Raw genomic sequence first — 20,961 nt, forward strand, 5'->3', positions numbered from 1 at the left:
AAAAAAGTGGGTTGAGACCCCCAGGGGGGTCGCCAAATGTTTAGCTACGTAACATGTTAACATTGTTTTCTCGCTCAACAGTAAACAGACCAACATACAGTACCAGTAAGACGCGTAAGGGCGAAAAGCAAGGTCGCGCCATCTGTCTTGGCCACGAATCCCTTTATGCCCATATATGGAGATCCCTGCTCTGAGTATTGACATCAGGGGAACCACAGTGTCAGGCGATATAGACAGACAAAGGTACGGTCAAGCTATGACGGTTCACATACTAAGACACCTCAGGGCGACATGCAACCAAAGGGCGAGGTTGCGCCAATTCTTGGCCATCTGGCCAGTGATGTATATCTGACCAGTTACCCATATATGGAGCAGAGCATGTGAGCGGAGTGGAGCGGCAACGAAAGCCGCTCCGCGCTCTAGAGGGCTCTTGTCCCGCACGCTCGTCGCTCTGGTCGGCCACCGCGCCGCTCCACTCCCCGCCGCTCCGTCGCTCACCTTGATTTTCGTATTTCTCGCTCCGTGCTCGCTCCACGCTCCGCTCAGGGTCGTCAATCAGAGTCAGCAGCCAAAATAAAAAAGAATTGCTTGCTACCATATATCCGAAAAACATTCTCCTTTGCTTTGCCACAACAAGTGTTCCCAACACAAATGCCTGCTGTAATGTGAGCCTCGGCTTGATGGAGACCTGCCTTCAATGTTATAAAAGACGCCATCTAATGTAAGGCATTGTATTTTTTAATAAGACGGGCAATAAATCTAGTTGTTATTGATTAATCACCACAACCGAGAGAGGGAGGCGACTCGTGGCCTGTGTTTTTCATCAGTCTCACTTGCATTTCAAATCGTATCCTTTGACTGTCTGGTGATATGATTTATAACTTAACTGACACAAGGTAGGCTGCTTATTATGAACATAGCGGTGGACATCGCTCCAAAGCCACTCAGACCCATTAGAAAAGTTGCTCGCTCACACTCACATCAAAAACACAAAACGCTCACATGCTCTGATATGGAGACACCTGGTACCCATACATGGAGATCCATGTACTGTATATGGAGATATGCTGTGAGAGCCCAAACATGCTTACTCAGTTATGTCGTCGTTATGTGAAAAACCTATGATGTCTATGACATCTGACATCATCCCCTTTTATGCCCATACATGGAGATCTCTGTCTGTAGAACCAGCCGGTATGTGGCCGATGTGGCCTCCATATGTGGGCATTCCCATGGTGCCATGGCATTGGTCCGAAGGTTCATTAGTCCAAAGGTTCATTAGTCCGAATTTGTTAAGAATACTATGCCTAACCCTAACCCTAACCTTCGAGCTTATGGGCAGTCCCCCATTCCCAAATGAAGTCCTGTTAGATATGGGCTTAATATTGATGACATCAGGGAACTCCATATATGGGCATGAAATGGATTCTGTTAGTGCGACATCACAGTGAAGACAGAGCGTGATGTCAGAGCGGCAAACCCATTCTGTTAAGAGTGGTTCCCCTGACATCACAGTGACATCAGAACATGATTTCAGAGCGTCAAACCCATAAAACCACAGTGTCAGGCGTGACAGACAGACAGACAGAGATGCATACGGACAAGCTGTGACCGTTAACATACTAAACTGCGACCTGCGGTCGCATTAACTCACTTAGCGCCAGATTTCAATATGAATCTGCGCTTATAACGCCAGGAAATAGCTATATTGAATCCCCAAAATCACATTACATAACAGATGCACGTTGCATGCGGATACCACAAGATGACCACTAGAGTGAGCCATAGCCCATAGACTTTGCATGGTCCAATGTTAAGTCAGAATAAAAAAGAGGTTCATGACATACAAGGATGGTACGATGACATGCTCTCCATTGACATTCAATGGACAGGCCGCGGGCCGCCATTTGAGCTCAATACTGTTCAATTCGTGCTTGATCGTCTCAAACCACCATTGGTATGGGCATCGGAACGTATATAGATGCCACACAGAAAGTTTCCGAATCAAAATCCGACCTAGTGAAGCTACGTGAGGGTCGGATGGTTTGCATTGAGCCTAGCGGCTAACAGAGGCCTACGTAAACAGGAAGCTATGGCTTAAAGGTGACGTCATAATCGTATCCTTTTTTTTCACGGTTTTCGTCTGTATACTAGCCGAAAGTAAGCTAACCGTTCCGCTCCGTCTATCAACCCAAATTAAAAGCTTAAACAATGCTTTTATATAAAAGTCGCTCTTAGTCATCATTAGTTAGTCGCCCAGAAAGTCGCTCGGCGCTAAGTGAGTTAAGTGTATACAGGGTATCTGCACATTTCTAAAGTGACAATTTAAGAACTTTAAAGAGGTGGTGCCATAGTTTTGTACTTTTTCTGGTTTTCATGTGTCTAGGAGGTTGACAGAACTGCATTAGACCCCCTGGTGTGGTTGTTATGAGCAATTATGTATTCTCTTTTTATTTGGGTTTTTAGCTGGAGGATGCCACCTGCTGGGTCAGACGTGCCGTTCCAAAAACACCCATACTTATTACATCATAGAATCAACCCCTCCCCTAATTCCCATTCACCCAACACTGTGGGGTGTGGCTAACTTCAGCTGGGTCACCACCCACCATGACAACTAGGCATACTTAATGAACTGGGGGTGTGGCCACATACAAACATAATTTTAACTCTTTCTGTACACTTTTTTGGAAAAAATCTTCCTCCTAGTATAATCATAATAGTTGATAATCATGTTTTAGAGGGGTAATAAATCATGGCACCCGCACTTTAAAGACCTTTTTAGTAGTGGTACCTCTGGTCAAACATTGCTTAAATTGTCAAATATTAGAGGCAGAAATTGTGAAAATAGCAGATCTACATAGACCGGCTATTTTCACAATGGAATAGATCGAGTCTAACTAAATGTAATGCCAACTCCCACAATTCCCAGTGCTTGTGCATGGTGGGGGGTCCCCAGTTAAAATATGATTATTTTGGGGGGAAAGGTTGAGAACCACTGGACTAAAACAATGACAAAAAACTTTCATAGGCAAAACTTTTCACTGATGAAAACTAAATAAAAACTGGCTTCTAAAACTAAGACTAAATATAATGACAATTTCATCAACAGACTAAAATGTTATGGAGGGACTAGTGGAGAAGAACTCAAAATACGTTTTATGTTTGGTTACGCTCTGAGAATAGCCACAACGCGTCGCCTAGATCGACTATTTTCAGCACGCAAACAAGTGTCAAAATCATTATTCAAAGGACTATAAATAAAACAAAATAAAAATGCTGTCAAAATTAACAATGTTTCATGCACATAATGAAACAATTTGTCTGCACACTGCCGAACTATGTGGACAAAAATACACACATATCCACACACAATTCACAGAATTTTAGACAACTGCATAAAAGTCATCATCACTGTCGGGCAGAAAGTATCTCAAAGTTTCAAATTTGTACGTTTTGTTTTTAGTAAAGGCCCTGCTTCACCATACCAGACTGTCTCACAAAACTAGTGAAAATAGCAGATCTACAAGCACACAACGCCTTGCGGTGCGAGGCGTTGTGTGCTTGTAGATCTGCTATTTTCACTGGTTAATTATTATTTTTTTTCTTAAATGACATATACAAAACGAACTGTTTTGGACATACAAGGCTTCCACCCAACAACAACGATATATTTTTGTAGTAATAACAGCATAGTCCCCCCCTCCCAGTGACCATAGGCAATTTTAAGGGGTGTCTATGGGTGCACTTGCACCCCTGGCCGCCAAGGAGTGCAAAAAAGTGTCTGTTATTTATCTCTGGTGGCGAATTTGGTGGTGAACTGCTCCTAAAGCCCTCTCTCTTAAACTTATTTTACACTCAAGTTGTTGCAAAAATAAGTACATACATCATTTAGACATAATATGCTCCTAACACCAGCTGTTACTAAGTTCAAACGTATCCTAGTTGTAACGTAAATGGCTTCTAAGTCAAGACTTACGCATTACTAAAATGTCAGCTGTTGCACCACACAAATTTGTTCTTACGTATCTCTAAGTAACAACTAAATATTTACACCACCCCTTGGGCAGCACTAAGTCTTTACTAAGTAACCTATCTCTATGGGAGTAGAGCTACTTCACTACTAACGTGGCAGACAGCATTATATCGGCTATTAATTAATTCAACAATGAAACGACCCATCTGTTTAAAACATACATTAAGCCTTATATACATTTCGGCCATTTGAAAATAGCCGATCTACAAGCTCACGATGTGTCTGCTATTAATAGAGTATTTCTATATTGCAGGATTGATACTTTTTTAATTAATTTGAGTACTTTTCAACCACAGCATATACAGCACAACAGCCAATTGAACGGTGCACTCTCTTCCCCTGTGTCTCCAAATATGCGTTGCCCTGCGTTACTTCACAGCGGGGGAAAATGTAAGGGCCAATATAATTTGTGATACAATCTGTTTGCAGGGCAGTGCGCTGCGCAGGGATGCGCCCTGTGCACGCATATCAGTGACTTGTGTACATGCCAGTGGAGAGACGGAGGTCTCTGTTGACAAAAGACGATACAAGCTTTATTTCCTTACTAGTAGAAACAGTTTGTTTTCATTGGATTCGGGAGCTATGACGTCATTTTATGCGACTATACATTACTTTAGGAACAGTCTACGCATTACTAGTTACGTTATGCCTTAAGAAGTCGTGGTGCAACACCTGTTAGTAACTCACTTAGTTACAAACTAACTAGTAGTTGCTAAGCCTCTAGTAAGGACTTTACTCCCTAACTTAGGGCAGAACTTACGTTCTGGTGGTGCAACTGGCCCCTGGTGTCTAGAAAAAGCACAGTTTATATTGTGTTATAATTAGGTAAAAAATAAACCTTAAAAACCTGTTAAAACAACAGGATAAACCGTACAAAATCCGGAAATGTTCGCACGTGCGCAAGCGTGCCTGCATGAGGAACCCAGTCTTGCACCCCCTGCTAGAAGAGGCTACAATCGCCTATGCCAGTGACATTCACCTTTCAGTCCATTACCATCCATGTCTCACTGTTTTTGGCCCAAACAGGGGGTGAACAACTTTGTCCAGTACAAGTTCAGCCACCTGCCGTCTAAGGAGCGCCAGACCATCGTGGAGCTGGCCAAGATGTTCCTGAACCAGATCAACTACTGGCAGCTGGAGACGCCGTCCCAAAGACGCCAGCGGGCGCCCGCCGACGACGCCGCGGGATACAAGGTCAACTACACCAGGTAGTTTAACAACCCATTCAGAACGGGTACACATTATTGTGTATTATTATTTTATGCTTTAACTATTGAAAAATAGCAGATATACAAGCTCACAGCACGGCACCGAGTGCCGCGCTGCGAGCTTGTAGATCAGCTATTTTTGAAAAATCATGAAAATTAGAATTTTGACCCGATTCTATGAGTGTCTTTTGAATCCTTCTAAGATTTTTTGAAAAAACCTATGTTTCTATGTCAGCAATCTGGCCAGCCATCGTCAAAGAAAAGGTCCTTTTCAATTAAATGGAGCTCAGTTAGTCTGTTCTTGAGAGACTACTATGTCAGTGGTTCTCAAACCTTTTCATGTGAAGGACCCCCAAAATTATATTTATTTGGCCACGGACACCCATCTCAAAACATTTAGTTCCAGGGACCCCCCAGAAGCAAAATTTGAGTTACAAACATTCTCTTTCAAAATACATATGTTCAAAGATTTGCACACATTTTCACGACTTTTTCAAAAATAGCAGATGCTGTGAGCTTGTATATCTGCTATTTTTCACTGGTTAAAGCATTCACTAATTATAGGCCGCCACCGACAGGGACGTGCAGAGAATGTCAGAGAGGCAGGGGCTGACATTTCTAAAAGGGCCTTTTGGTGGAAATACCGAAAATATAGTGAGCTTGAGGTCGGCTGTTTGTGAGGTCGGCTAGTTGTGAGGTCGGCTATGTTCGATATATTCACCAAAATGCAATAATCTAGGCCTAAAAGGCTTAATGATTCATCAGAGCACCATGTGCAGTCCCGTAACTAAAATGACCCCAGTTCAAACCCTGTGACAAGCCACTGAACTGAACTGAACTCTTCTCCTTGTGAAGCCTGATGTACACTTTGTTGTCCCCGTAAATAACTGATTTTCAAGCTAACAACTTGAAAGTTGTTTCTTTTTTTGTTGTGGCCCTGCCTGAGAGCCTTCACTTGATGATGTGATTGGATTATCTCCCTTCGTGTGGATGTGTTCCCCTGATGTGGACTACTCTCCTTTATGGATCCACCTTGTGGATTTTACATGTGGAGTTTCACCTTATGCAGACTATGTAGACCTGCTGATAGGGGCGTCACAAGGGGGGAGGGGGGGGGGGGGGGGTTGACTGAATTACCAGGGCCGAATGTGGAGAGGACAATAATTATTTTATACTTTAACTATTGAAAAATAGCAGATATACAAGCTCACAGCGCGGCACTCGTAGATCTGCTATTTTTGAAAAGTCGTGGACATGTGTGCAAATCTATGATTATATTTATTTTTTAAGCGAACATTTTGTAACTTAGATTTTGGCCAAATACATGAAAGCAGACAGTGTGACATTCGGTGCCGTGCTGTGAGCTTGTATATCTGCTACAGGGTTCCCACGGTCATGAAATTCCTGGAAATATTTTGAAATTAGAAAAATATTTTTTCCAGTATTGGAAAAGTTTTGGAATTTATTAAGGGTCCTGGAAAAAATAGCTATGCATTGTATGTGGTTATTAGTCTAGTAAATCTAGGGGAAAAATACACTCAGGTTGGACAAAATTGTATTAGCATTTGTTTTGCACAAAAAACATTCCTTGGGCTAAAAATGGCCCCAGAAAATGATGGTTTAGTGATGAAAAGTGATGAGTCATCAAAAAAATCATCTTTTGTTGGCGTTTTCTGGGGCCAATGAATGTTTTGTATGCAAAACAAATGCTTGCAATGGATTCAGCATCATGACAAACCCCTAGTTAGACCCCTCACATCCTACTTAAAGCAGATTTTTTTTTCTGGGTATTTTCCTCCTGTATAGAAAGTCGATGGGAGCCGAACTTGATTTGGCCACTGTGGATATTTGCAGTGAGCAGATCATGGTAGATTTTTTATCCTGGCTAGTAGACCTAATTTCCTGACAGAATTAGTTGAAAAACGAAACAATATAATTTTGTCCAACCTCTGCCTTAATTTTATCGGACTATATTGATTTGGTTAACTCATTTACTGCCACCATAAATCGACTTTGAATGTTCACTGCCACGATTTTCCTGTCCATCGTGCATGTGGAGCATGCACGCCACGATCCGTTCGCAGCGCGCATGCTTTATTTTTGCTACACTGCCTGTCTTTGGGCATTGCACATTATTGTGATGAATTATTGTTATATAGACCTGGAAATTGGGTTAAATATTCTGGAAAAGTTTTGGAAAAGCTTTGGAAATTCATAGGTAGAAATGTGTGGGAACCCTGCTGCTATGTTTCAATAGTTAAAGCATTCAATCATTATTAACCTCGCCTACCAGTCTTTCTGGGGAGAAAGCCTGGTGTTCGTTCACAACAGACCGTTTGGTTTCCGCCTAAAGCGCGGAAACCACTAGAAGCGGCGTCGCTTTGATTTAGTTCCCCCTCGTTTGTTTCCCCAATCCCTATTAAAATGCTCGAGAAGCCTAGTGCAGTCTTGCCAGTCGCTACGAGTTGGACTAAAAGATGCACATACCAAACAAATTTTTCGAAAGCAAAACTACGCCGCATCAAGGTGTTTATGAGGTAGGCCCTAAAACTATGTCCTTGGGTGCAGGGGAATATTTGGGGTTAAAACTGAATCCGGTTGATAGTTCCGGCCAAAGTGTAGTCCGTCTAGGACTACAACATGACGTAACGTGGTTTCCGCTCCCGACCGGATCAAACCCCGTAAAGTGAAGTGATCCCAGACTAAATCATTCTAGGCCTAAATGGGTTCAATTAAAATGGCTCCTTGTCGTTCCAGGTGGCTGTGCTACTGCAACGTGCCTCAGTTCTGCGACAGCCTGCCGCGCTACGACACCACGCAGATCTTCGGACGGACGCTGCTGCGCTCGGTGTTCACGGTCATGAGGAAACAGCTGCTGGAGCAGGCCAGGCAGGAGAAGGACAAGCTACCTCCTGAGAAACGCACGCTCATTCTCACGCACTTCCCCAAGTACGAAAAACTACTCAATGCGTGCAACTATACGGCCTCTTGTGCAGCTAACTCTTGTGCCCAGTAACTCAATCGAATTATTTGTATTTGTGTGAATGCACAATGTCTGGTCTGGATCAGGCGTGTTGTTGGCTGGATTATTCATGAAGCTTTCCCGGAAGAGAAAGATCCCATGATTGGCCTCTAGTTGCACTGTTTTCCCCCCGCGAGGTACCAAAAAGAATATTTCTCCACTGGACCCCAGTCATTTCCCCCTTTGATTTTCTAACCTTAATAAACATCGTCATAAATACTTTATGGTTCCTGTCGCTAGTGAAAAACTGCCTTTCAATCACCATGATATGTGTTTTGTGCAATATGGTCCCATTTATGTTAAAATTGATGATAAAGTTGCGGGGGGCGTGGCCAACTAAACTGATACCCGCCGGCTGTGTTCTTCTTCGTGTGCTGTATTTCGGGAGGCTCAACACCACATTCTCCCATGTATCCCTGCGGTTCCACGTGACCGTTGGCAGCCAATAGCATTCCTTATGATTCCTGGGGTACCATTCAAACAATGATGGCGACACCCATACAAGGGACAAAAAAAGTTTACCAATGAATTTACAATTCAGGCATTTAGCAGACACTCTTAACTCCTGAGACCCTGCATCCTCATATGAGGACATTACATTTTTGCCTTTCTGCCCTATGCTACTTCATTTTTCAAAGTATAGACCCATTGGCCTCATTCAGGGACGCTGCCCGCACCATCTAGTGGTCATATGACATTACTGCACCCATTTGAGTGAAAATGCCATGGTGGTGAAAACCCCCAAAAACATCAACTGCCACTACAGGCACAAAAATGGACACGGTACAAATCTTACTCAAATTTCATGGTTAAAACTGGTGTATTCATGCAAAGTAACATTTGTAGCTTCATATGATATGCAGATTTGACATATTTTAGCAATATTAGCAAAGTACAACGTTGGTAAAGATGATGTACTTGTTTGAGGACATTGGAACTATATTACGTTATTAATTATCATATATGGCTCGTTAGATACACCTGGTAATAATTAGAAGAGTGTACAGCTGCAAATAGTTCTTTCAAGTTGTACATTTGTTGAATCTGGCTAACAACCTAGATAACTACATCATATATTAGCCATCTTTCTCTGGTATAGATTTTGATTTGAATTTGAAGTCTGAGGAAGATTTATCAGATTGTGAAGATAACGATCCTGCTGTGGATGAAAACATTCCTCGTGATTTTATTTTCTCTAGAGTAGTGATCAACAGTAGAACAGGGGTTCCCAAAACATTTTTGTCTCAGATCACCCCAAAATATATTTATTTCATCCGAGGCACCGCACCCCTATATTATATTCATAATGTTCACGGCATGGCATGAATATAAGGTGCTGGGACCTTATATTCATGCCATATTTTAATATTACCTTTAGCATAACAGTATAATCTAATTTCTTTTTAATCATAATTAACTATTATAAGATGATGACAACATTTGTGATTCATTGAGTAATCAGATTTACTTTGGACCCTACATTCACATTAATTCAACTCCATATAAGGGGAAATATAAGCACATTTTTGCCATTATTCCCCCAGAGATTATGATTATGAGGAGAACTTTGAAATAATAGACATTTTGGTTAGAACTGACTGGAAATAACTTTGTACATTTGTAAAATTATATAAAAAAAATGTTTTAAATTAATCAGATGTCTAACTCAATTCAGAGTATTATCAAATTATCTCATGGCATACCCTGGACTGTCATCACGGCACCCCAGGGTGCCCCGGCACCCACTTTGAAACCCCCTGCAGTAGAATACTGTGGTTATTGTACTGGTCAGCTCCTAGTTACCAATAATAGAAGAATGTGGTTGTACTGGTTAGCTCCTATAGTGAACAACAGTAGAAGACTGTGGTTGCGACCGTCAGCTTGCAGTTACTATCAAAACCTCCACCGGCTTTTGCCCTACTCATATCTCCATCACCTTTGCACCTATCCATGCCAAACTTTGCACACACACTCCTTGGATGCCAAACCACAACCTCCAACCTCCATGGCCATTTCTCACATGGCCCTCTTCTAGCGCCACCATGAGGCAGATTCTTGCAAAACACATTTTTGGACACTACTCCTACAAATTCTGCCCTAAAATCACGCAAAGCAGTACACAGTATGTCTAGACTCATGTCATCAACATGGATCTGTCCCTTTTAGCGCCACCATCAGGGTGATTTTTTCAAACACATTTTTGGACACTGCTTCTACAGATTTTGCCCTAAAATAATGCAAAGTGGTACACAGTATCTCTACAGTCATGTCATCAACATGCATCTGTCCCATCTAGCGCCACCATCAGGCCAATTTTTGCAAAACACATTTTTGGACACTGCTCCTACAGATTTTGCCCTAAAGTCATGCAAAGCGGTACTCAGTATCTCTAAAGTCTTGTCATCAACATGGATCTGTCCCATTTCCCATATTCCCTCCTGATTGGCTACCATTGCCTTCTAAAGGTTTTGTATGCGACCTGACGGTCGCTTATCTCCCGATTTAGGGAGTCTTACTGGTTGTACTGGTCAGCTCCTATAATAACCAACAGTAGAAGACTGTGGTTGTAGTACAAGAGTAAAAAAACATGCTGTACTGATCAGCTCCCAGTACAACAGCAGAAATCTGTGGTTGTACTGGTCATATCCCTGTGACTAACAGTAGAAGACTGTGGTTGATCAGCTCCCAGTACAACAGTAGAAGACTGTGGTTGCACTGTGTATTTCACAGCATTTTACATATATATATTTTAATTGTATGTGGGAAATAAAGGTTGATTGATTGAAGACAGTGGTTGCACTGGTCATCTCCCAGTGGCCAACAGCAGTAGACTGTGGTTGTACAGGTCAGCTCCCAGTACAACAGTAGTAGACCGTGGTTGTACTGATCAGATCCCAGTGACTAACAGTAGAAGACTGTGGTTGTACATGCCAGCTCCCAGTAAAACAGTAGATTTCACTGCATTCTAGAAATACTACTTTTTAAAAAATGGAATGTGACGAATAAAGTTTGATTGATTGAAGACAGTGGTTGTACTGTTCCCAGTGACCAACAGTAGTAGATTGTGGTTGTACTGGTCCGATCCTAGTGACTAACAGTAGATAACTGTGGTTGTACTGGTAAGCTCCCAGTGGTTAACATTTTGTAGACTGTGGTTGTACTGGTCAGCTCCCTGTGGTTAACATTAGAAGACTGTGGTTGTACTGGTCAGCTCCCTGTGGTTAACATTAGAAGACTGTGGTTGTACTGGTCAGCCCCCAGTGATAAACAGTAGTAGACTGTGGTTGTACTGGTCAGCCCCCAGTGATCAACAGTAGTAGACTGTGGTTGTACCGGACAACTCCCAGTGGTTAACATTAGAAGACTGTGGTTGTACTGGTCAGCCCCCAGTGGTTAACATTAGAAGACTGTGGTTGTACTGCAGCTCCCAGTGGTTAACATTAGAAGACTGTGGTTGTACTGCAGCTCCCAGTGGTTAACATTAGAAGACTGTGGTTGTACTGCAGCTCCCAGTGGTTAACATTAGAAGACTGTGGTTGTACTGGTCAGCTCCCAGTGATCAACAGTAGTAGACTGTGGTTGTACTGGTCAGCTCCCAGTGGTTAACATTAGAAGACTGTGGTTGTACTGCAGCTCCCAGTGGTTAACATTAGAAGACTGTGGTTGTACTGCAGCTCCCAGTGGTTAACATTAGAAGACTGTGGTTGTACTGGTCAGCTCCCAGTGATCAACAGTAGTAGACTGTGGTTGTACTGGTCAGCTCCCAGTGGTTAACATTAGAAGACTGTGGTTGTACTGCAGCTCACAGTGGTTAACATTAGAATACTGAGGTTGTACTGGTCAGCTCCCAGTGGTTAACATTAGAAGACTGTGGTTGTACTGGTCAGCTGCCAGTGGTTAACGGTAGCAGGCTGTGGTCGTTCTGGTGTGATTTTGGTGTGAACATAGACCCAATGTCCTCATATGAGGACATTGCTTTTTGAGAGAACTACTTATCGTAGAAAGCTGAAATTTTGTTTTTATAGTAATTGGGACCCTCTGATCCCAAATAGCAAAGAATATTTATTCATGGAAAGATGAACCCACTGCCCCCATGTGAGGACATCCTTTTTTGCAAAAACTACTTCCTGTGCAAAGACAATGTTTAGTTATTATACTTATTAGGTCCTACTAATCCCAAATACCTAGGAGAAATAAAAAATGCACACCAAAAAAAAGCTTGGGTCTCAGGAGGTTAATCCAGAGGGACTTACAATAAGCAAGGTAAAATACATCAAATGCATAGAAATAGTAATCTAAGAAAAAGCACTATTCAGTAAAAACTTTATATAAAAACCTAAAAAATGCTTTCTAAATTACATGTATAGTCATTGAGGGTAGTCAAAATGGTAAATGGTAAATGGTGCATTTATATAGCGCTTTTGATCCAAAGCGCTTTACAGAGATTGTGCATTACATTCACCCATTCACGCACACATTCATACACCGGTGGCAGAGGAAACCATGCAAGGCACCAACCAGCTCACCGGGAGCAATGTGGGGTTCAGAGTCTTGCCCAAGGACCCTTCGACATTAACTCAGGGGGAGCCAAGTCAGGGGGAGTCAAGTGCTACAGTAAGTGCTATGGGCTAAGGTGGAGTCAGAAGAGGTGAGTCCTCAGACCACGGCGGAAGCTAGGGAGTGAGTCTGCTGTTCTCAGTGCGACAGGGAGTTTATTCCACAGTTTGGGGGCCAGGAGGGCAAAGAGTCTAGGAGGACGAGTGTATTTTTGTCCTGGGGCTTTTAGCGAGGGTTCTGTCAGCATCCCTGTGTGGGCTGATCTGAGTGAACGGGTGGGGTTGCAGGGGTCGATCAGGCTTTGGAGGTACAACAGTTGGCTGATGGTGCTGTGTGTGCAGTGTTGATTTCGTCGACTAAAACTATGACGAAAAATGTTTGTCGACTGCGTTTTTTTCACTGACGAAAACTAAAAACTAAGCTGTGATGACTAAATATATTGACACTTTCATCAACAAAATAAAAATTAGGCTAAAACGTTAGGGAGGGACTATTGGAGAAGAGTCATTTTATGTTTGGTTGCTCTCAGGTGTTGAAAGGCTGCGACGCGTTGTGAGCTTGAAGATCTGCTATTTTCCTCACACAACAAAGTGTAAAATCAGTCATTACGATGCCATCAAGGCCTGCCAAAATACATTTCAGTTGACTGAATCAACTGTAGATTTAGTCGCCTAAAATCTTATGACATTTAGTCGACTAAAACTAGACTAAAACGAATGCTTTTCGGGTGACTAAATTATGACTAAAACTAAATGACATTTTATTCAAAAGACTATGACTGAAACTAAATCAAAGTGTGCTGTCAAAAACAACACTGTGTGTGCCAGGTTCCTGTCCATGCTGGAGGAGGAGGTGTACAGCCACAGCTCACCCATCTGGAGCCAGGACTTCTCAGCGGGGTCCACGGGGACAGGACAGATCCCCATCCACACAGGTGAGGTGACAATTCAATTCAATTCAATCTTTATAGAGCATCGCAGCGGAAGTGGTCTACTGGTGCCACTTAAAATCTCCCATTCATTTTCGCCACAGATTTCTTTCTACAAAAATATTCTTAACAATTGTGTTAAAAGGATCCCTGACTAGTAATCCATGTAGGCCTTAATATGTTATAATAACCCTCTTTAACCAAAATATACCATTTAGAACACTTAAAATATCTTCCTATGAGAGAAAAGAGTTAACATTTTCAACCCATGGGGGAGCCATTGCAGTGTCCGTCGCAAGCAGTGATGACGTCATAGGTGCTTTTTGGGTGGTCGGGCCCATTTAAAATGGAGGTGTAAACAAGTTTTACATGTTGAATTAAACACTTTACAGGCACGGCAAAACATCGTACTTGATATGAACAGAACAGAAAAGCACCACACTACTAACTACAGTTAATCTGAGCTTCAAGACAATGTTTTAAATATTTTGTTGTTTTGACGTTCCATATTAACCCTATGGGCCCGACCACCCAAAAAGCATCTATGATGCTTGCGACAGACACTGCAATGGCTCCCCCATGGGTTGAAAATATGAACTTTTTTCTCTAATAGAAAGATATTTTAACTGTTTTAAATTGTATAATTTGGTTAAAGAGCGTTTTTATAACATATTTTATAACATCATTTTGAAAATGAGCTCAAGTGGAGTTAGGAGGTTTTGACCGAAGGGCTTTTTACTACTTTCCATTGGTTCAATATTATTTTAACCAACACACACAGACATAAAGGGTGTACTATAGACGGGTTTCTGGTCCACGTTACACTGACAAGAAGTAGATGCGCACGCAGGGTCCGTACCAAAATTAGCCAATGAAACCAGGTGCTCCCAAAACAACAGGTTTGGGGTTTGGACAGAATTGATTACATAGATAGATAGATAGATAGATACCTTTATTATCGCAAGGGTGAAATTCTTGATACATTCAGCTGTGCATTTAGTCTCAATGTTTTTAAACAAGAAACCGGTCTATAGCGCATATTTATGAAAAAAATAGAGGGCCAATCGGATGGAGCTTACTGGTTTGGAGTTTGGAGGCTTTGTCCCAAGCACTTTTTACTACTTTCCATTGGTTCAATATTAGTTTAACCAACACTTAGATGTAAAGGGTGTTCAATAGCCCTGATTTATGCCAAAAAATCAAAAGCCTCAAAAATGAAGTTAAGAGGTTTTGGCCAGACAGTGACAATATGCAACTTGCAACCTTTGCATACTAGATGTCTTATAAGACGACCACAGATGACACCACCCCTGAACGGTGTTCCCATCTAATCGGAAAACATTTTAACCACTAACACCCTCTTTCAAATAACAGGGAAAGCTCAATGCGAGTCGCATCACCAGCTCGTAGATCAGCAATTTTTATTTTGTATTTGTTATTCTTTGAGAGGCAAAAATTGAGATTGGCTGGCCTGAAATTGGATAAACATGTTAACCTCAAAGCTGAATCCGAAAGCATAGGAATGCAAAAAAACGGACAAAAAGTGTATTATTAATGAGCGAGGTGACCGTTATTACATGAAAATGTATGTGACAGATACTTTTTCTGTTGCCGTTTACAGCCTAATAGGCCTAAGGCCTTTTCTCAAGGTGTCATTTGTCTTTCTGCTATGATCACTGTCAACCAGCCTGCGTTTGCTTTGCAGTGATCAGTGCACCCCCGGTGGCCAGGCCGCTATACTACAGCACCAGTCCTGTGTCGGTGGACCCGTCCAGCTGTGGCAGCGTCAGTCCGGCCAGGAAGACGGCCTCCGTAATGGAACCAAGCCCAGGTCGGACTCACCCTTATTTTTGTAATGATTTGGATACAGAGTGCCGCAAAGAGCTTTGGTGTAGAGGGGGGAAAAGAGCAGAGTACAGAGTGAAAGGTCAAGTTTATTAACCCATTCAGAACGGGTACACGGTACTGTTTATCATTATTTTACACAGCGCGGCTGCAAGCTTGTAGATCTGCTATTTTTGAAAAGTCGTGAAAATTTGAATTTTGTCCAAGTCCAATTCAAACGAAGCAAAAATAGCTGATCTACAAGCTCAAAACGCATCGCCGCATGATGCGTTTTGAGCTTGTAGATCTGCTATTTTTGCTTCTTTTGTACAAATTAGTAGGATGACAAAGTAGGACGTATAGCAAAATGCAATGTGGCCCTTCTGGAGTGAAGGTGGAAATATAGTGGCCCTCGCCACCTTCAAAGTTGCCCACCCCTGGTATTAGACTTTCTCCACAGAGCTGGTCTGAAACCGCCCTAATGCGTGCGTGCGTGCGTGCGTGCGTGTGTGTATGAATGAATGAATGCATTAATTAACTAGAAGCAGTGCTCTTCCGAGCACAGGTCTCCACCAGGCCACACAAATCGGCCTGTTATAGCGCCACCATGAGGCTGATTTAAAAAATGTGGGGCAGAGGTTCTGAATTAGCATCCAGGGAGTGTGTGTGCTCAGTTTGGCAGCGATCGGGCCAACGGCGCCGGAGATTAGCTGGTAACAACCAGGCCACACAAATCGGCCTGTTATAGCGCCACCATGAGGCTGATTTGAAAAATGTGGGGCAGAGGTTCTAGATTGGCATCCAGGGAGTGTGTGTGCTCAGTTTGGCAGCGATCGGGCCAACGGTGACTGAGATTAGCTGTTCACAAACTGCGAGGACGCACGCACGGACGCACGGACGGACGGACGGACGCACGCACGGACGGACGGACGGAGGGGAAAACATACTCTCCCTCAGCCTTCGGCTGGTGGAGACAATTAATGATTTTTTTATTTTCGTGTCTTGTCTAAAAGACCCATCCCATACGGGATTATAAGACACCAAACATGAGTAAACATAAACAATACCACATTCCATTATTGGAAACTGCACACAGTGCACAACAATAATACCAGTAAGACTCCCTAATCGGGAGATAAGCGACCGTAGGTCACTTATCTCCACAAATAGGGCAAAAATTAGTTTTTCCAAAATCTTCCTGATCCATGTTGATGACATGAGTGTAGACATACTGTGTAGTGATTTTCGTGATTTTAGGGCAAAATCTGTAGGAGCAGTGTCCAAAAATGTCTTTTTAAAAATCGGCCTGGAGGTGGCGCTATATGGGACAGATTCATGTTGATGGGATCAGTGTAGACGTACTGTGTACCGATTTGCGTGATTTTAGGGCAAACATTTTAGGAGCAGTGTCCAAAAATGTGTTTTGCAAGAATCGGCCACATGGTGGCGCTAGAAGAGGGCCATGTGAGAAATGAGGGGTGGGGTCTCCGCGCCGCCAAGGCGGACGAATAGGTACCGGCCCCGGCTCTCCCGGTCGCTCCTAGCCGGAGTTACGGCATTTTATGTGAGCTGCAGTGTAGGGGGTCCTCCACTGGGGGCGCCACCACTTTTGCATCCGTTCTGGAGCACCAGGAGTCGGTGGTCCCCGGGAATTCCCCGTGAGCAGCCCCGTTGGGGTGGTCATTTGGTCAGTTTAGCACATTTGGTAATTTTTTACATCTGGGGGTCCCCCAGGGACCTGGGGGCCATTTGGCATGGATCGGGGCAACGGTTGCGGAGATATGAGCAGGGCAAGAGTGTGACGTGTGACGTGTGACTGACTGACTGACGGACGGACTGACGCACGGACAGCCTGTGGAGGTTTTGATAGTAAATGCGACCTACGGTCGCAATAAAGAAAAGAAAAGAAAATGCCAAAACAAAATAAATATACCTTACATACATGTTTTCTTTGTGCGTTTGTCCCATGCTTTCTCTAAATATTCTGCCAGTGCAAATATCTTGTGTTCAAAAATCCGACAAAAAGTCTCTCTGTGTCACTTAACCATATCAAATCTAGGATTTTACACTTAATTAAACAGTCTTTGACGTAGCCCATGATACAAAGGGCAGTAGAACATAACGTGGAACTCATTCTCAATATCATTTATGTCACAATAGGCTTTGAAGTTGCACATGGTAGATATGACATGTATGATTGCGACCGTCAGGTCGCAGTTTAGTATCAAAACCTCCACCGGCCGTCCGTCACGTCCGTCACGTCACACACGTCACACGTCACACGTCACACCTTTGCCCTGCTCATATCTCCGCATCAGTATGACATCACACTGCTGACATCAGTATGACATCACACCGTACACAAATGACCCTTATATAAGACCGGCATTATCTACCGACAGCTGCTATAAGCGTGTGTGTGTGTGTGTGTGTGTGTGTGTGTGTGTGTGTGTGTGTGTGTGTGTGTGTGTGTGTGTGTGTGTGTGTGTGTGTGTGTGTGTGTGTGTGTGTGTGTGTGTGTGTGTGTGTGTGTAGTGGGGGAGAAGCGTAAGCTGTCGGAGCCCGTGTCCCAGGAGGAGAACAAGAGAGCCAGGGTGGTGGGGGACATCCCCATGGACCTCATCAACGAAGTCATGGCCACCATCGCCGACCCCGCTGCCATTCCAGAGGTACGCACTACGCAGCAGTGGTGGGAAAAGTACTCAGTAGAGCAGGGGTGGGCAACTTTGATGATGGAGAGGGCCACTATATTTCCACATTCACTCCAGAGGGCCACAATGCATACGCAGTCAAAATTTGCAAAAAATAGCCGATCTACAAGCTTGTAGTAGTCCTTGGGCTGGACGAGATATCGGTACCACTGAGGGGGCAAAACCTTACCTATACTAAATTGTTTTTAGGGTCAATATAAGTAAATTAAAATATGATAGACTTTCCATAGGAGTAGCTTTTTATATTTTTTGTCATTTTGTTATTTTCCTCTATAGGCGGATTTTCATTCATGCATATCTTGTTATTGGCTCATGTTCAGGACATATTGCAAGGTTTTATATTATATGTTTGGTATTATTTTTAAGGGGACACTTTGAGCTTTAATTCAAGCCCTTTTGTGAATATGTATGATAAGTACAGTGGTCACTGGAGCTCTTCAAAACTTTAATAACTCAGATTTTCCCACAATTTCCGCCTAAACCATATATTTTATTTTAGTTCTGTGGCATCAAGAAACATCAGAGACACAAAACACAACAACTAGAATACAGACAAGACCCCAAGGATTCAGGAAATGTATAATTTACCCACAGTATTTCATTCTGAGGTGGTCATTTTCATCCAAATTAGATACAGTCTTTTCGGTGCACGGCTCAAAAGAACATGGAGCTGAAGAAGTTGCCAGCACTCAAGGAATCTCCTTTTCTTTTTTTAAAAAGTTTTATTTACCTTACAACAAGCTCAAGACGGACGCGTTTCGACCATCTAGGTCTTCATCAGCGTTTGAAGACCTAGATGGTCGAAACGCGTCCGTTTTGAGCCTGTTGTGAGGTAAATAAAACATTTTATATGTAGACTATCTGCTATGAAAGAAAATGCTATTTACAATTTTTTGATCCATGCTCAGCTCTGCACCAAGCAAAGATACTGGATTGGTTTTAAAAATGTAGACAAAAGACACTGGTGTCTACATGACAAGAAAGAGACTGAGGAGAAAGTGGTACAGTCAGCTGGGGCCTCAGGGAATGCCAGTTTTTGGAGGGGCACAAGGCCAAACCGAGGTGCAACGAAAGCCATGGCCTTCTTGGCCTCCCTGAAATTCCTTCCCTGATAGTATGCTCTAAATAAACTAGTGGTTCTCAAAATGTGTAGTTTCAAGAACCTCTGTAACTCTGAGAGGGTACAAATGTAACCACATTATGTGTCCATTAGGTTCCATTTTCACACTCCCAGAGTTACAGAAGGAGTTATATTGCATGATTGTTTGAATATATGAGCCATTACTTTGGCACCCAAGGTGATCAATCACCAGTCTGGTTTGGGACAGTGAATGTGTTGGCACAAAGAGGAGACGTGGTTAACTCCACAGCTACACCCCTGCTCATTCACACCACATAGCTGGGGCCAGTAATCGGACGTGGGACCTTCAGTGTCCCAGGTGGTCTCTCAGTTACGGCCATCCATTGCCTTATGGATGGAGAACAGGGTCTCCATTTACAAGCTTATGGAAAGTAGTCTTTTTGCCAAGACCAAAATCTGAGAAGTCTTGTCCATTGTAGATGGCAGTTTTAAAGTGTACTGTATAACAGCAACCATTTAAAAGAACATCTGCCCCAAATGACCAACTTTCTTAGAGCACTGGTTATCAAAATTGGGGTCCACAGAGGGAGTCTAAATGGACCCTTCTATGTCTGTAACTCTGGAAGTGTGCACATAGAACCTAATGGAAACATAATGTGGTTACATTGTACCCTCTCAGAGTTATGGAGGTTATTGAAATACAAATGTTTGACAACCACTGTCTTAGAGCATAATAACACATCATTGGGCAGCAGTGGCTCAGGAGGTAGAGGGCAGCTTGGGAAATGGAACGTTCCTAGTTCAAAACCCGGGTTCCCCCGGAGTTGGTATCAAAGTATCCTTGAGCAAGACACTGAACCCCTAATTGCACCCGATGAGCAGGTTGGTGCCTTGCCATGGTTTCCATCAGTGTGAGAGTAAATGTTTGAATGTTAAGTACATTGTAAAGCGCTATATCCACCTGTTTCCGCGGGAGTTTACTGGAGATTATTTGGACCTGTTTGGACCACACTTCCGGTTTAACAGCAGACATACAAGCTCACGTTGCGTCGCAGATGCAACCCATTGTGAGCTTCTCACACTCGGCTGCGGCGCCGGAAGCTCGGTACAGCGTCTGCGCAATGCACTATGGGGCGTTGGAAACTTGTGGATAGATGCAGTCCATTTACCATTATGGTCTGGATGGGAAAAGAAGAGGATATGGTAGCCATGAGCTGGGGCTGAAACCTGAATGAATGTTTCTCTAGCCTAGACGGTCTCATGAAGGTCATTCATATCTGCTGCTCTCTGTATGTAAATGTATTACTGTCTGTGGACCATGTCAACTTCTTAAGGAATGTGACAATCCGTATAAGTTTCTTCCAGAGGAGTCAGAATATGGCAACGAACAGTGCATACATAAGACAACAAGTGCCTATAGGGCTAGTAGATCTGGCTTACAGGATAACTTGACTACTTTGTGGTTATTTAAGTGATTAAAATACTAATACATATTATACATGCTTCCAAAAGTGTTTCCTAGTTTTGACATTAAATGTGAGAGTTAGTGTTATTTATTGTTTGTAGTATAGTAGTATAATGGGACATCATCTTGGGA

General features: G+C 42.9%; 1 protein-coding gene across 2 annotated transcripts in view; it reads left to right on the forward strand.

The window, feature by feature from the left end:
- Positions 1-20,961, forward strand: part of kat2b (K(lysine) acetyltransferase 2B) — a 67,523-nt gene that overhangs the window by 19,509 nt on the left and 27,053 nt on the right. For both annotated transcript variants that reach the window (XM_080735075.1, XM_080735076.1), the window contains exons 5-9: positions 5,060-5,241; positions 7,999-8,190; positions 13,648-13,754; positions 15,454-15,579; positions 18,108-18,241. In XM_080735075.1, the coding sequence (XP_080591201.1) occupies positions 5,060-5,241; positions 7,999-8,190; positions 13,648-13,754; positions 15,454-15,579; positions 18,108-18,241 (741 nt within the window). The remainder of the gene's footprint in view (positions 1-5,059; positions 5,242-7,998; positions 8,191-13,647; positions 13,755-15,453; positions 15,580-18,107; positions 18,242-20,961) is intronic.

Source organism: Nannobrachium achirus, assembly GCF_963921795.1.
Source record: "Nannobrachium achirus genome assembly, chromosome: 10".
NCBI classification, from domain to species: Eukaryota; Metazoa; Chordata; class Actinopteri; order Myctophiformes; family Myctophidae; genus Nannobrachium; species Nannobrachium achirus.